The sequence below is a fragment of the Haplochromis burtoni genome, unplaced genomic scaffold (assembly GCF_018398535.1).
Source record: "Haplochromis burtoni strain Fernald_Lab_line unplaced genomic scaffold, NCSU_Asbu1 Contig_562, whole genome shotgun sequence".
Taxonomy (NCBI): domain Eukaryota; kingdom Metazoa; phylum Chordata; class Actinopteri; order Cichliformes; family Cichlidae; genus Haplochromis; species Haplochromis burtoni.
The window spans coordinates 316944-334503 of record NW_024582923.1 but is presented as its reverse complement, the minus strand read 5'-3'; the positions used below and the strand labels follow the sequence as shown (position 1 = coordinate 334503).

At 41.2% G+C, this 17560-nt stretch overlaps 2 protein-coding genes across 6 annotated transcripts in view; one reads left to right on the top strand and one right to left on the bottom strand.

The window, feature by feature from the left end:
* LOC102310328 (F-BAR and double SH3 domains protein 1) overlaps positions 1–10928 on the top strand; it is a gene marked incomplete at its 5' end in the record, with an annotated part of 12862 nt that extends 1934 nt beyond the window's left edge. The window contains 12 exon segments of the mRNA XM_005948278.3: positions 527–622; positions 1831–1947; positions 2063–2167; positions 2734–2889; positions 3613–3738; positions 5016–5099; positions 5169–5313; positions 5578–5678; positions 5992–6108; positions 6185–6344; positions 6421–6476; positions 8315–10928. Of these exon segments, the coding sequence (XP_005948340.2) occupies positions 527–622; positions 1831–1947; positions 2063–2167; positions 2734–2889; positions 3613–3738; positions 5016–5099; positions 5169–5313; positions 5578–5678; positions 5992–6108; positions 6185–6344; positions 6421–6476; positions 8315–8365 (1314 nt within the window).
* A 3051-nt stretch (positions 10929–13979) lies between these two features.
* rell2 (RELT like 2) overlaps positions 13980–17560 on the bottom strand; it is a 16673-nt gene continuing 13092 nt past the window's right edge. For all 5 annotated transcript variants that reach the window (XM_042214438.1, XM_042214437.1, XM_042214439.1 and 2 more), the window contains 3 exons: positions 17446–17509; positions 16769–16945; positions 13980–16684 (listed from right to left, as the gene is read on the bottom strand). In XM_042214438.1, coding sequence (XP_042070372.1) covers positions 15085–16684; positions 16769–16945; positions 17446–17509 — 1841 coding nt within the window. In that variant the 3' untranslated portion in view covers positions 13980–15084. The remainder of the gene's footprint in view (positions 16685–16768; positions 16946–17445; positions 17510–17560) is intronic.

Below are 17560 nucleotides of genomic sequence, written 5' to 3'. Positions count from 1 at the left end.
CCTGAATAAATGATGCATCGTGACAGATTCATAGTAAGACCCTCCTCACTATGAGGAAACCGTGATAACCACATTTAGAAACAATACTCTTTGAACATCCAGCTGCTTGTACAAATAAGTTCAGCATCCAGCACACATGAGGTGAGAAGCATCATTTACATGTAGATGTATAGAAATGGCATAAACAGTTTCATGTGTGGACTTTGTGTAGATGTTGTTTGTAGCCAAATCAAATCTGTCACTGCAGATAGTAAACTAGACCGGGAGAAGCTGAATAAATCTCGAATGTTCCCCTTAGCCTGTACTCTCTTGCCAGTTCAGAGTTATTCCCTGCACATTTTGAGTACATTTGACTTTCAGGTGTTCATCCAAAGTCGGTAGAAGTCAGAACATTGTATTTTTGTTCATGCTTTTCTAGCATTTGTGAAAAATTCAGCAGAATTTGCAGCGCTGCTGTTAATGAGAGTTATTTGTTTCTTTGAGGATGGTGTAACCTGCTTTTGTTTAATTCGTTTTTGTGTTGCAGGTGACCAGAGACAGAAATGTTCAGCAGTTTCTCCAAGATTCGGTATCGTTCAGCAAAACCCCTGAATTTACCTTCCAGCCTGCTCTGCGTGACAAGGTGTGTCTAAGGAAGACATGCTGACTGTAGTCCAAGCGCCACAGTGACAGTCCACAAATTGTGGTAGAGATTTAGTGATGAGCTCCATATTGAGATATTTTGCATATTTGGCTCAGTTTAATACAATGAGAGAAAATATTTGACTTGGCAAACATTGGCAAAAAATTTAGAATAGAATAGAAAACAATAGAATAGAATAGAGTCTCTGAGGGGGGTGCCAATTGCCCACCCGCTGCAATTTCCTCTTGCCTACAGTACAGCAGTTGAACCAGAGTGTGGTTGCATTATATGCTCACTCAATGCCCAATGCACATATCTGATCAGAAAACCACATGGTAGTAACTCATTGTGCATGTAGACACAGTTAATGCGACCTGCTTCAGAAAGTCATTCAAAGCGATTCAAGTGAACATGGCCTAAGACCCTCCTTCTTCACAACCGTCTCCACCCTTTTTGGAAGATTCAGTACCATCTGTCCTTTCCCATTTCTCTCTTTAACATCCTGCCTATCCCACACCTCACCCCTGGTCCCTTCACTTACTACTTCAACCAGTTTACTCTTATTCTTTCTCTTCTGACATCCAACCGTTGTGGACTAATAAATTGGCACTGGCAACATTGCTCATCACTCTTTAAACTCATGATCGTGTCTTCACTTTTCATCTCAATAACATTGTTACTGAACTGGTAAATGTTTCTTATCTACTCTCCACAAACAGCATATCTGCCTTCTCTCCACGATATCAGCCACCTTTCTCCCTGTACCTGTCCATGCTCACACCTCCACACCTGCCCAGAGATGGGCAGTAACGTGTTACTGTAATCCGATTACTTTTTTCAAGTAACTTGACCAACACTGCTCCTGCCTGTCTTTCTCTCTCGCCCCCTGCAAACATTCCTTCTCCCTCTCCTGTTTCTGTCTTTAACAGTGACACAGGGACATTAACCCAACCTGGAAATCTCATTCTTGATGATCCACAAGCTTTATTTGGAAAGGATTTACAACAGATCATTTACTTTTTCAAATTCAATACAAAGTCTATATCTTAAAATGAACTACAAACTAAAGCTGTTAAGCTTTTAGTAAATTAGAAGGTTTTTTTCACTGAAATGTAATAAACCGGGACTATACTCTAAACGAAGAAATACTCAAATGAAAAAGTATCTGTGTAAAGTCACATTGTGGTCGCTGGTACTCCTCTTCATAGGTGTCAGTTCTGCAGGAAGTTTGTGGTTCAGAAGAAGAGGGCTGCCTGCTGAAGGAGGCTAAGAAATGGACTGCCAAGGTGGCTAAAGACCACAAGATCATTGCCCACGGAGAGAGGGTGAGAAACTAGAGGAAGAACCGTCACCATTGTGATGCAGTGGCTCCTTTCTGGTTTCCTGTATAATGTATAATTTTGCATTAGGTTAACTTTAAGATCTGCTTTGTTTCATCAGGCTCTACAGATGTTAGAGAGCCGACTGAAGCTCCTATCCGGGGAGACGGCGCTCAGTGTGGAGCAGAAGATAGCAGAGGTACAGGAGAGCGTCAGGAAAGCCAAGGTACTTGTTTTTGAAAGTGTTTCCAGCCTATAAGTTCAAAATCCAACATTCAACATTGTTGATACCACGAAGTATCAACACTATCAATCGTCAGATTAAAAACGCTCCAAAGCACAAAATCTGTTGCACTGGTGAAATAAAAATTGGTGCTGTATCAGGTTTGATCAGTTTTATATCATTAGCTGGATCTGAATCTGTGACATCACAGCAGTGACATCACCAATACCATACCAATCAGGCATAACTTCACGAGCACAGAGAGGTGAAGTGACTAACACAGACGGTGGGTTATATTAGGGACAATATATAATAACGGCATCTGGAAATCTACATTATAATAGCTGAAATATGAAAGATGTCGTGTCTGTGTAGTTGCATTTGTCTCAGAGGGATTTAGATTTCGATGTTGATCATGGTCGTTTAACTGAGGCACACAAAATCAGCTTGGTTTCAGCTTATGACCAAACCAAAGCTCAGGAAAATTCGCGAGTTACACAGAATCCGTGCGACTCGGGGTTCAGAGTCACATGTCTGTGTGTGTCTAACTAAGTTTCCTGGTTTTTCAGCTGAACAGGGCGAAGGCCGAGGCTCGCCTGGCCCTGCTGTCAGAGAGCACACCAGGAACAGAACAATGGCTTCACGCTGCCATGAACCAGGTGGAAGAGGAGTTGGAGAGAGAGCGACATCTCAGCGAACAGAGGAAGTCTACTGAAGACTTTTCAGTATGCAAACAAACAAACACACAGATTGAGCTGCGTTTTCATCACATGGTGGCTTGCATGTCCTCTTTAGAGGCCTCAATCACTCATAACGCAATACTCCTTTTGTCCTCTGGGGTCAAAAATGACCCCACTTCATTTGAGTGTTTTTTTAAAGTACATGGTATAAATTGTCAATCAGTTGTGTTACACCTTAAGTTTTACTTGTGTGTTTATGACTTTTTAACCTTACCCTTTTCTTTACCCAAGAATCTTTGCCTTTGCCTCTGACCATCACCTGCAGACCAACCAGAGGTGTATCTGAGATGAAGAACATAGGGATATCATCCTGACCTCATTATTTGAAACTTTATTAGACTGTATAACTGTAATATAAGCCTCCACCACTGAAACATTATACATGTGACAGAAAGTAAGGAAAGCAAAATACGTTCTCTTTAACTTTGCCCTGACCTTAAAATCAGCCGTCAGCCTCCAACACAACACAGGAAGTCGCTTTTTGTCTACAACAAAAACACACAAGTATGACTCCACAACATAATTGCACACAACAGATGTTACACACAGGGGAACAAACAGGCTAAAGACTATTTCAGATACAGAATTAACTTCAGTGCATGCTTGTTGGATGACACTTGTTTTATCACTCAGCGTGTCTTGCAGATGCTCTAAAAATATTTTTGGGATCAGAGTGGAGACGACACCCTTAAAAACTTTGTTTTGCAGGAGGATGAGTTTGAGCTGACTGACTTTGAGGACTACGATGATAATGGAGAGATCTTCACAGATCCAGTGTCAGCATCTGGAGTGTGTGTTTACCCTGCAGCCTGCAGAGGTATTTACAGCTATCAGGTAGTGATCATCAGCACCCCCCCCCCCCACACACACACACACAGTTTTTAAAACTTTTTTTAGCAAATTCAATGAATCAATGAGTCTAAAAGATCTGTACAAAGTCTGAAGCAGAGCTGTTAAGGTGTTTACAAGATGCTCAAGGCTGTTGTTGGTGCCATAGTGGTGCAGTGGATAGCATTGTTGCATCAAAGCAAGAAGGTCCTTCATCAGCTACCCCAAAGCATGCTCGAGCTCGATGTTGGAGATGTGAAATGAACAAAAAAGAAGTTTAAGTCAGGAGGATCTGGTGATGGCCTGCACGGGTCATAGAGGGGAGCCAATGATTTTTTGGGCGGTGCTCTTTACCCTCTGCGCAGCCTTCCTGTCCTCAGTAGTGGCCCCTGGGTATGAATCACCCAGGCAGTAGGAGAGGAGGCTCTCCACTGAGGAGCAGTAGATGGACAGCAGCAGGTTCTGGTCCAGGTTATTCCTCTTTAGGACATGGAGGAAGTCCAGCCGCTGCAGGGCCTTCTTTACCAGGGTGTTGGTGTTGATCCAGATGAGATCAGCTGAGATGTGGGTGCCCAGAAACCTGAAGGTGGAGACAGATTCCACCCATTCTCCATTTATAATGAGAGGAGGGTGGACCTGCCTGTGCCTCCTGAAGGACGTTCAGCTTCAGGTTATTTTCTGAGAACCAGCAGGACAAGTTCTCCACCTCTGCCCTTTACGCTGTCACATCTCCATCAGAGATGAGCCACAGTGGTGTCATTGGCATACTTGACGATGACATTGGTGGGTAGATCGGTTAGGGATGGGAATGATGGTGGAGCCCTTCAGACGGGTGGGAATGACATTAGTCAGGAAGAGGTTGAACAGCCCAGTGAGGATCTCTGCCATTTGGTCCATGCAGGCTTTAACCACATCCCCTGGGATGCTGCTTGCACCCCTCCTTAGGTTGAAGGAGCGCTTCACAGAAAACTGTCCCGAGTTCTGATCAGAGCCTGTACTTCACTCATCGTCCAAAGTTTTCGGTTAGCAAAAACACGGATGTCGCATTCTCTACACAGCACTTGATGTAGAAAAGGACAGACTGAGTGTCTCTGGGGTCCTGCTGTTCAAAGCTGGACCAGGCTTTGCATACAGCACTGAACTGATGTTTTCATAAAATAAGCAGGTCTGTGTTATATTTTTTAGGTTTGTATCACTATAATGTTACTATAGAGTAATAACAGCTCTTTGATAACCTGCATTAACAGGCTTACAGTTAAATAATGGAAAATTATCTCTTTTAGGCTAGCCAATCAGATGAGCTGTCAATCATGGAAGGGGAGGAGCTTCAAGTAATCGAGGATGGAGATATGGAGGACTGGCTGAAGGTAACAATACTGATGTGATACAGTATAATGTACTTTATTGGAAAGGTTACTCTGATGTTCTCTGTGCAGGTGTGTAACTCGTGTGGTCAGGTGGGCTACGTCCCTGAGCGGTATGTGCAGCTCCTGTGTCTGCCAGCAGAGGACAGCACTCCGCTGGAAAGCTCATTCAGCTCCACCTCCTCCACTGTGACTAAAGAGACGCCAGGGAGTAGAGGTCTGTGGCCATGTTTACTCTTGCACTTGACGTCACATTACTTACTGTGCACTTTGTATAAATAAGTGCTGCCTCAGAGGGGAAATATTGACCCAGGCCCTACAAATCCTTCCTAAAACTTGGATCAAGTCTGTTTTCATTCAGTCACTGAAAGTCATAAGAAATAACTGAAAAACTAAGATAAATTAAGAAGATGAATCTAAGATGTATTGTTTTCCAATTTCCGTAATATGAGTTTACACCATGTGCTCTGATGTGTCTCAGGTGTAGCCAGGGCTCTGTACTCCTACCAGGCTCAGAGCGCAGAGGAGCTTTCCTTCCAAGAGGGGGCGCTAATACACCTGATACGCCGTCCACGTGGAGAGGTGTGTGTTCTACGCTGCCGTTGGACGTTGGAGTGATCACAAGCCTGGATTTGTAGAAAACAACGTAGAGCCCATCATGCACCAACAGCAATACTTTTTTTAAGAATGTTTTTTGTCCCTACAAACATGACTGCTCTACATGAATGGATAGAGGGTGTGGCTTATTTAGCGCTTTACAGTAAAAAACACCTCGTAACAATTTAGCTCTTTCAAAGCTACAGAGGAAGGGAGGGAAACCCTAACAGCCACCAGCTTTTACCTCGCTTCAGTCACTCAGGGTGAAGACTGCAAATCTAAGTGAGTCTTTTTACAGGTTGATGATGGTTTTTGGGAGGGAGAGCTGAACGGACACGTCGGCGTCTTCCCATCGCTGATGGTAGAGCTTGTTCACAATGAAGAGGAGGATGAGGAAGAAAAAGGGGAGATGGAGGTGAGACTACATCCCGGTTATCAGAATCTTCTGAAATTCAAAAATCAGTTTTTCTGATGTTTATTTTCCTCTCCAGCCTCTTCCAACCCCAACCATGCCCCCTTTCTCCCCTCCCATCCCCACACCCTCAGCTCCTAGCTGTAATTCAGAACTGAGCGCTGCTTCTCCGAGCAGTATGGAGGACAAACAGCAGGCTGCTCTAATGGAGGGATCAAAGCTGGCAGGCAACAGACCGGGTAGAGTCTATTTCTCTGTTTTCTATCTAAAATGTGTCATTTGAGGTGTTTCACTCTGTGTCTATTGCACCGCCAGAGGCTGGAACCAGCAGCCACAGCTCTCCTGAGCACTCCAGCACTCCACTGAGACCAGTAGGTGCAACACCCACACGTATCTTATAGAAAATAAAAGCCTACCCCAGAGGAGGTATGGAAGCAGAAGCCCAGACAGGGCATTTTAAGAGGCAGGAAGAGACAAAGAAAAGGCAAAAGTTTGGAGGTGAGAGCAGGGACTTTAATTATGGGGATTATAATAATAAGCATGGAGATGAAGAAAGATAAGATAGAAGTTGATGTACAGCAGAGAGAGGTGGCAAAGAAAAGGCTTAAAGTGAACTGTATATACGACTGGACTCTAAGCAAGAATAAAAGTAGGGCTGGGTATCGTCACTGATTTCTAGAATCGATTCGATTTGAATCGGGGAAATTTTGCCTCAGACAGTCAGAAATATTATAATTCTGATCATGCATCAGTCATTTTCACATTTTTATATCTATAAAAAGGAAGCTGACACTTGCCAGACTTTATCAGAGCTGTGAGCATCACAGCAGAGGCCTTTGTGTCAAAGTAGCTGAAGATAAAACACAGAAAAACATGAAGGTGATTTTCCTGTTCTGGGATTTTATAAAAATATTCTGCAGTACATCAAAAACGAAAGAAAACCATTAATCAGCATATGAACATCACCTGATGCTGCTGAAGTGAAGCAGAGCAAAGTTACAGAGGTTTGATTACAGACACAGCTGAGTGTTTTGCAATTTTGCATAATTTTAAAAAGTTTAAATTTGTTCAGTATTGAACGGCAGAAACGAGGTTTTCTTTCTGGAAGTAAGTTAAAGTAAAAACAAGCAAGCGAATAATGCAGAAAACAGATGAGAGGGAGAGAGAGAGAGCCGTGCATGAAGTGAGATTTTATCCTGGTGGAAGCAAAACAGCAAAAGTCAGAGTGAGTCCATGACGAAGCGCAGTTTGGATCTTCTTTTGCTGCTGGTTCGGTCAATATTGTTTGGAGAGATAAAACTAACAGCTTTAGAATCGGCGCATAAAGGGCGTGAACACAAAGCGCGGAGCCGCCGAAACATCAGAATCGGCGAGCTGTCGGCTTTCAGCCCCGACCGTGTCCGTGCCGTCGGGTGAGAAAGCTCAGCTCACTGATTCTGATCCGTCGGCGGGTCGGCGCTTTGTGTTTACGTCTCTGTGCAGAATCCGTGTTCCTGCTCTCATTTACTGTTTTAGCTGTTTGGTGGTTGTTGAAATTTTGTGAGGTTTAACCTGAGATTCTGGCGTTTCGGGCAAAATAAATTTATATAAAAAATCGATTCAGGATTTTAATGAATTGATGTCACGTTATCCAAGCCAGAATCGATTTTAGTTGATAAATCCATAATCAAAACCCAGCCCTAAATAAAAGGACCTGAAGAAAATGTGTTCAAGACAGGGAAGGAGTACTGTGAGGAGTTCATGAATGTAGGAGATGAGAGCATGGGTGGTTAGTAAAGGAAGTGTAGAGGATTAGGAAAGGATGCCTGAGGAATGGAGAAGTGGTGTTCTGGTACTGATTTCAACAAGGATGATGTGCAGGCAGCTGTTGAAGGTACAGAGGTGGCGATCAGTGAGCAGCAGTAGGGCTTCATGCAGAGCAACAGCACCGTAGATGTGATGCTTGTGATGAGAGGGACAGATCAGGTTGATAATTTTGGAGACAAAGTTAGTGAGGAAAGGCTGAGATGGTTTGGACACATGCAGAGAGGATTCATAGATGTAGCAACGGAGGACACACAGAGGGCTGGTGTGACAGAAGAGGATGCTCGGTACAGGGTGACACGGAGACAGAGCTGGGACTAGCTGACGGAAGATTTGAATATCTTTGAGCTCACACAAATCAGTGCTTATCAAAACCCACATTTATTTTCTCTCTGTATTGTTTCAGTGTCGAGCACCTCCTCCACCTCCAACACAGAAGACTTCATCTCAGGCTTGAGACAGACTGGAGTCGTAGCTGTCTTGTTACAGCCAAAACATTGCTGATTTGTGCCATTTATGTATCGTCAGGTGGTTTTCTTGGTCATGTGAGGCGTCACACAAGTACAGTAGTTGCAATCTGTGTGTGTATCACCGCTCTGTTCATCGTCGCTTTTGCAGGAACAACAGGTTATCAAGAAAACATGGCAGCTTAGATCCAGAGCATTGTTTTTAGTACTTGACCTTTTAAAGACTGCCAAAGCACTGTTACAAGGAATATCAAAATGCCAATTTTATTAATACAACTTGTAAAAATAAGAAATTGCACATGCAATACGACTTTGAACCACAAGATAGTCCAGCGAGTCTGTCCTGAATCCAAAATGAGACATTCCTATATGAGTATTACTAAAGCTACAGCTAGATCAGCAGTCAGGATTACAATATGTCCCCACTTGTTTGGGCAGCTAGAAGAGCAAAGAAGCATTACAAAGTCATTTATATGTAAAGAATGTAATATTGACATGAAACTTTTACAAAAAGTATCTTTTTAAAGCGGCATTGTAAAAACAACCTTAATTGATTGCAGTCGTGTGAAAAAGAAAGTTTTCACAGCACTCCATACACTTCTGTGAAAGCTTATATAGCACTACTTTTTAAATAGGAATTAACAAGTTACATGACAGCCAACTGTTGATAATCAAATGCACTTGATTAACATAAAGAAGAGGTTTTGGCAGTTTGCTGGTCGGGAGCATGGAGGTGTGCAAACTCACTCCAAGTTCAGACTTTGCAATTGTCAGAGAATTGCAAAACACCCGAGCGCTACATCTTACACTTCAGACCCCAGTAAGTATGTTAAATATTAAAGTCGAATGTGCACAAACTCCAACTAATCGAAGCAACACTGTAAAGAAGAGCGGGCTAAAACTCCTGCACAATGTGTGATTCATAAAGAAATACAGAAAGTTGTTGTTGCTAAAGGTGGCTCTGCAGCTATGCAGCCCTTCCAAAATGCAACCCTTCCTTCCCACATGACTACACAATCATGTGTTAAACTTGGACCTCTCAAGTTTTAGTGTAGCAATCACTAACAAACACAGTTCAGACGTAACATTAGGTATTTGTTTTATTTTCATGAAGTCTAACATTAGCTAGCATACATGCTATTCTAAACGGCAACAGTTAAGCTAGTTAGCATGTCGAAGGCTAACATATGATCTACTTGTTTACCCTTATATTATGATATTATAATAACAAGGCTAGTGTCATAATTAAACAATTTGCTTTTGGATTTTTGAAATATCCTCTTCTATATAATTGTTTTTGTACTGTAAGTCATTGTTGTGGAATAAATTAAGTTATTAAATTTGGAGTTTGTTTGGTTATTTATGTAAGTCATTACCACCTGAATCACGTGGCTCTTGTGGCATTATCTAATAAGGAAAAAAGACACACTCAGAGCTTTCAGAAGCACAGACCAGAGTTTTGTTTTGTTTTTTATTGCATCAGAATATATTATAATCCATCTGCTTATTTACATTTTCTTTAGTGTTTGTATAATATTTTACAAATATTCCAAGCTCATCACAAGAAACATCTCTCAAACACTCACACTCCAGGATTGATCAAGCTAATTATAGTAGTTATTTTTGTTTGCTTGCTTATTTATTTCAGGTTTTGCAGCTTTCAGTGGCGCTTCAGTAGCAGCACGAGTTCTTATCTCAATGAACCACACAAATTCCAAGAACTGGTTTTATCTTGTCAGCCTGAAGCAGAAGAAAAAAATGCAACTAAAGTGAAAACCAGATGACGAGTCACGTGACTTTACATACTTTTTCTACTAACAAATATCACGTTTGTTTGTCAGTATAGCATCAGTTCCTCACACGCGGACAGTACAGGTGATATGTGAAGTATAGACCTGCCTTTACTCTGGTTTTAACTTCGATCAGTTAATACATAATCTGACCTCTGCATAAAAACACAGCACTGTCCATGAGGTCAACTTTTATATTTAAAGAAAAGAAATCTGTGAAATTCATTGCAATTGAAGCTAGGAATGAGATATCTTAGCAACAAATGTTTCTGAATAACTCGATGCGATGCTGCAATCCAGTAAACTTGACTCATGATTTAAGTTGAATTCATTAACCTGTAGAAAACAGACAGACTGATCTAATCATGGTTAACCAGGAACATAGTATCAGTGTTTAAATCATCGGCTTCATTTTGACCGAATACAATTATGTGAATGAAAATCCAGCGTTACATGGAATCATATTGTTATCATCACCACAAAAAGAATAGGTCTTAAATCATGGGCTCCATATTTTTTTATAATCCAGTCACTATACTGTATTTGAGCTTTATTTTTAATTGTACTTAGTCTAAGTGGAAATTTTGATATGTTAGAGGTAATTAAGAATGTCAAGTTTTCACTTCAAGTGTAAAAATAAAAAATAAAATGGAACATTAGTGAATCATCTGCACTGAACTATACTTTTTATTAACCTCTGTCTCTCTTCCACAGCATGTCTTTATCCTGTCTTCCTTCTCTCACCCCAACCAATCACAGCAGATGGCCCCGCCCCTCCCTGAGCCTGGTTCTGTCGGAGGATTCTTCCTGTTAAAAGGGAGTTTTTCCTTCCCACTGTCGCCAAACTGCTGCTCATAGGGGGTCATATGATTGTTGGGCTTTTCTCTGTATCTACTGTACAATATAAAGCGCCTTGAGGCGACTGTTGATGTGATTTGGCGCCATATAAATAAAATTGAATTGAAGAGAAAATAAGCTACAGACACCTGCTCTGTTAAGGCAAATCATAGGCAGTTCATATAGTTATTTTTATGTTTTCAAAGAGTATATAATATATATGCATGTAATGCCGAGTTAACCGTTATGGGTGTTTAATTATAGTGCATAAGTGAAAAAAAACCTTGTGTCTTTCATATGCACATTTCCAGCTGTGTAAAACAAACAGCCCTGTGAACGTATCATGTTGAAAAGTACAGACATGTTAATGCTGCTAGAAAAGTTTGCTGGAGAATAATGGAAATACACGCTAACGCATGAAGATGCTATATGTTCATTCATTTATAGCCATGCATAACACTGCACAAGGAGGCAAGCCACTCAGAGAATGGAATGAAAAGCGAACGCATAGGAAAAAACGAAAACTGGGACACTAGACCAGGGACTTCTGGGTTTGTTTCTCACAAGGACAGGAAATAATGCTGAACTCTGAACTGTGTCTCTTAAACTTTCTGTTTTAACACAGCTGTGAGTCCCCAGGGCTCGAAGCACACAAGAAAGTATAAAGCTGAATAAATACAGATCAGCCTCATTTTAAGGCTACATCATTGAGAGCTAAGTGAGATCAAATTTGTCTATAGCTTATATTGTAGCTTGCTAAACAAGCATATAACTTTGTGCTCCATTCTCTTGTTCAAAGATGGCCAAAACACCAATATTGTGGTTTCTGTCAGTAGTACGGAAAGTTGTATATTAACATTTCACATCCTGTTGTTCTCCCTGCTTTATGAGAGTGTTTTAGGCTTTTCTTCATGAAGTGAGGGAGGTTCTATACATTCAAAGATCAATTATATGATAATGTAGTCTGATAGCTATAGCAGCTTCAAAAAAATTAAAACTTGTGTGGTTATCAGTGCTCAGCCTCATCAGTTATTTTAGTGACTAAATGAGTAAAGTGTCGTTACACAAAAATGGAACTAAATTTCTAAACAACTAGAAGCAGACAATAAGTCTTCTTCTGGCCTCTGGAATATATAAGTAGCTAAGTATGCTTCTGTAGTTGAAGCATATAATGACCTTGTTACTATTAATATTCATTAAATTAGACAATATATAGACATAAAAGTGAAGTTATAAATAAATGAATGAATAATATCGCCCTGGTTTTACTCTGACACGTGGCCTTTCTTCATATAACCATGTTCAAGTTTCACAGCTACGATCAACTGTACAATCAAATATTGCAAACAGAGTGCATGCATCAATAGAGATCCAGTCTATTCACTTTTATTTTATATCATGTAAAATGTTACAAGTTGCAGTTTAGCATTCCCAATATTTTGAAAATGTACACCTTTACATTATTTTTATTTTTAAGTTTTCTTGGAAGTTGCCTGCAGGTTGACAGCTTCTTGGGAAGAAAGTGCAGCTTAGTCGTCCAAACGACCAGCAGACAGTTTGCTGCTCTGCTTTCCAATATTGTTTTTGCATCAGTTTAATGTTGAAAATAACATGTTTGATTTATGCATTTATTTACTTATGCATTCATATTTAAACGACAGAAAGCTAAGCCATGGTGTGGGGTTAAAGAGGCTTGTATTTGCCAATGAAAGTGTCTAGCACCATCATAAAAGGCAAAGGTTCTTGAACAAAGTAACAGTGTGCAAGTCCTTATCGGGGCACTACTACTGACAGGGCACATACAGAAGAGTGTATATCATAAATGTTCTGCTGTCAAGGTAAAGTTCTTTGTTGTGCTGTCACCTACTCTCCTATGAATGACAGTTAACAGTAATTTAGCACAAATATTAATTTGGGGGAAAGAAAATGGAATAATAGGACTGTTTGAACCAGCTTGCAACATTTGCACCTTTATATAGCATAGCATCAAACACAATTACAACAACTTAATGGAGAGCCAGCACATTAATAAATCTCCAGCTGCCCATGGAGTCATTATGGCTCCACTTTGCTTCACAATCTAATGGATGTGTTGTAAAGAATTACTGTTTCAACCATCAGCTAGACCATCTTACATCTCAACAGCCCGCTGATCCACAGGTCATACTACAGCCATTAGTAAAAGGATATCACTTTATGTAAAAGTGATGGGCTCTGCTATCACCTCAGCTATAGCTAGCTTAGTGCTCATGTCCATGCACTAAATGTGAAAGAAATAACCTTCAAGTACATATCTTCTGCAGTTCAGCCAATAAACACACTTTTTTAATTCAAAGACGAAGCAAACCTAAGTTTCTGGAACACCGGGTGTTCAACGTAAAATTACACCTGCAATACACAGGAACCATTCATTCAGGATCTAGTGTGGTCACTAGTGTTTGTAGGCCCATCATGATTAGATTTGCCAGCCATCGTATGAATATGCTCATCTTTGACTCGAGTTATTTAACAAACAACCGTTTTGTGTTCATTTCTGTGTGGTATGAAATCTTGAAAGACAGTGCACACCATCTGTTCATGTTGAATATAAAAGCAAACTTAAAAATCACACAATTCAACACTCCTCAGGAGTTTCGTTAGCATGCTAAAGTCTGCTAATTACCCCTGAAGTCAAAGTACAGCTGAGGCTAATAGGAGCATGATTTCTTTTAGCAGCTGTGGAATTAAAACCTACGGAGCCCCACAAGGGACAAAAAAAATGACAATGAACTTTTGTGAGATCCAGAGTTACTTTTGCGAGATCTCGCAAAATAGGCCGCATCCTTCGCAGGTCGCATTTGAAGGCTGAGTCGGTGTATCCTTCGTGGTCCAAACTATCCCAGAATTCATAGCGCAGCCCAGCCACTTCCAGTTTCCAACAACGGTGGCAGCTACTTAGTTTTAATATTACTCTTTCTGGGTCTCAAAATAAACTAAACTAAGATATTTTGAGGCAAGAATGTAGCTGTGTAAACTTCAAACATCTGCTCGGTTTATCAAGACATCACATATTTGCAAAAGCGCTCCGACGTTTTCGAAGACATCTGTTACCCACCGGCTTGAACCTGACCGCGAGGTCGAGGCTTACTAGAGCCGGGGGGAGGACCATACTCCCGGCACACTGTGCCTCGACCTCACGGTCAGCTTCGAGCTGGCGACCTCTGAAGGATGCGGCCTATTTCGCGAGATCTCGCAAAAGTTCATCTCCGTTTTTTTTCTCCAATGTCCCTTGTGGGGCTCTGTAATAAACCAGCATGTGGGAAAGAATAATAATTTTGACGTGATCGTGGAGCTAGACAAAAAGTTATTGAGATGCATCTCGAGAAAAACTTGATGAAATGTCAAAAAATGTCAATGCAATCATTCTAAAAGATACAGAAATTTCATTCAAGATCACCAGAGGTATTGAGATTCATTCAGAATGAATGTCTGTAAAAGATTGACTCAATGACTGATCCATCCAATTTATATCTAAACAACTTTGTGGAAAAACACTTTGAGAGTTTTGAGTCCATTTTTAGGGCTCATGTTAAAACTGTTGTTTGTATGGTAATATTTTGCCAGATCTACATTCATGTGATTGACCAAACTATATCTGGACAAATCACTGTATGTTTGCTTCACTTATGTCCTACTCTTACACACAGCCCAAAAACAGATCTAATAACTTGAATTTTTAGCTACGCAGTAAAAGGTTCCTCCATCGGTTCCCAGAACTTTGAAAAAGCTCCGGCTGTGAGAAAGTGTGTAGAGCTTAGAGGATTCCCATCATTTGGGGATATTTGGTACTGAAGTGCTTAGTATGGACCAAAGTGTGAACTGAAGAGTGGTTATCCATTATATAAAGACAATTTGAAATTTGTGTGGATGGCTTTTCAATCAAGCATCCAGTCCAGTCCCCCTACAGTGTAACCAGTTAATAATTAAAAATATGCTCATGGTTATTTTATAAGAATGCCTTATTCTACTCAGTGGTGGCAACAGTCACTTTCTTTAGATCAGCACTGGACACTTAACTTTTCACCACTTTGTGACTTCAGCTGTCAGTCCTTTTCCATCTTCAGCTCCACTTCTTCCTCCATTAACTGTGCTCCTTCCACCTGCATCACCTTGCAGTCTCTAATATCTTCCATTTCCATCATGTCCTCCTTCTCTTGACTCAAAGACGGGATAACCTCTACACCAGAAGTTTTTCTGCTCTGGCTCTCAGGTTGTCTAGCACCTGGTACAAAATCTTCTCCTTCAGCCGATCTGATAACCCTCTTGTCTGTTTCAGCTCCAAGTTCATAATCGTCTTCTTTCTGGTCGTTAGTGGTTGACTTCTCTTCTTCCACCATTGTGACAACAGAGAACTCCCTCTGGCTGTCAGGACTGGCTTTAACAATGGTCACACTACTTATTCTGCCACCTTGAGGTGAGGAGGGAGACAGGCTAGAAGGTGACAAAGGCAAACTGCTTGATCTGTCTTTAAAAAGTTGTTCAGGTGAAGATGAAAGGGCAGAGCTTTTAGACTCCCCTGCTGCAACTGGTGACAGTTTATTTTTTTTTAGAATTCCAGGTCTCTTAAATTCTAATTTTTCTTCAGCTTTGGGCATTGTGGTGCCTTCAAGCTCTCTCTCCGGAGCCCGGGCTTGTGATGGACTATAAGTTTGTCTAAAGGATGAATAGGAAACAGGTGATTGGCTAGACATTTCTTGGTGAAGTGGGAGTTTCGGGCTTGGTGTGAGGACATGAGGAAGTTCTCCTTTTACAGCTTCTGGTGGCATATTTTTTGAGCCAACTTTGGGACTTGCTGCCCCTGCTAGGGGGGATGTAGGAGTTTTTAATGAAGAAACTGAAGATGGCGTCTTGATTGGGAAGGAAGATGAAGGGGATGAATCTAGGGTTAAACCTGGTTCCATATCTGAACCAGAGCTTAGGTCTTGAATAAGCTGAGAACCTGTCCTGGAGCAGGCGTCAAGCTGACCAGTATGAGTGACAGAAGTGAAACCTGGAATTGATGTGGGCATAGGTACAATGGGTGTAGATGTCTGCAGTGGACCAAACTCATATGCCTCTTCAGGTTTTATCCACTGACCCTCAACATTTACTCCCTTCTCAGATGGAATAGGAAGAGAACTTGGGGCAGAAGCAACTGTACTCCCGGATGAAGACTGGATCTTTTTACAAGGTTCAGGATTGAGCAGAGTTTTAATCTGGGAAGAAGGAGAATTAAGAGAACTTGATGTTTTGTTCTCCTGTTGTAGCTCAGTCTCAAGTATGGAATCAGATTTAGTGCCACGCTGAAGATCAACTTTAGTGTTCTTAACAGGCACGGGCTCTTCCAGCACTACAGGTTGCTGCTGAACAGAAAATTTAACCCCTCCAATATCTTTGCCCGTCTCCTCCCCTACCTTCATACCTACAGGGTCACTGCCCCGCCTTAGCCCAAATATAGTCACACTCTTTTTTCTTCTTCCCACATTTGCAGATACTCCACTGGCACTTTCTGAAGGTCGGCGGACTTCCTTAAACATGCTTCTCAGGTTGTATCCGCCATCTTTCCTATCATCGCTGTCTTGGGATTGGTCCAGCTGGTCCCCTGAAATGGCCAATGGACTTGGACCACCATGAGACTTTTTATCAGTGTGTGTCACTCGGAACCTGAAAGGATTTCAATAAATTAATTATAAATCCTCTTATTTGTCACTACTTTATCTCTGTGTCTGTCCAGTTCTTCATTATTACCTGCCAACAGAGAAGACAGTCTGTTCCCCAGGTCGTTGCTTGGCACGTAGGGTTCTGCTTTGTCTGCGGCCTTTTTTAGATTTAATCTGGGCACAGAGGTGGCAGGAGTTGTGGTCGGTGCCTGAGTGAACTGTGTGGAGATGGGGAGGAATACCACCAATGGACTCCTTACGCAACCTGGCCATTAACATGAGCAAAGTTTTGAAATTAGATTAAATACCTTTCTACCTTAAATAGATCAGAACGTTTTATCCAGCTCAATCCCCTCAGTGCCTTGATTTGACAAGAAACCTGAAGCTACCTTACAGTCTCTGGCTCTAAGATGTTAATGTCCAAATCAACCCCGTATTTTGGAAAATGGGGAAAAAAGTGAAGTCCTAGAACATTTAGATCACACTTAGGCTACGTCCACACGTACCCGGGTATTTTTGAAAACGAAAACGGAAAATCTCCGTTTGCAAAAATACCCGTGTACGTGTGGACGTAGCCTAAGATTATTAGAGTCTCAGTGACGTTCACATAGGCAGATTCTTGAAGAATGCCCAGATCATCCTTATGACTGGGTCATAAAATGTGATGTGTAATTCTTTAACGGTTAATGCAATAATTGTTAGAGGTCATATAAAAAAGTAAAGATTACCATGTAGTGTAACATAGCTTTAGCTGAATAAGCATACCTGGGGTCATGACGTACGCAGACTTTATGGTTTCCCAACATCTCATTGAAGGCTTCCATATTTGCTAGAGGACACAAATAAAAGAAGTAAATAGTAAATTAACATGAATACAACT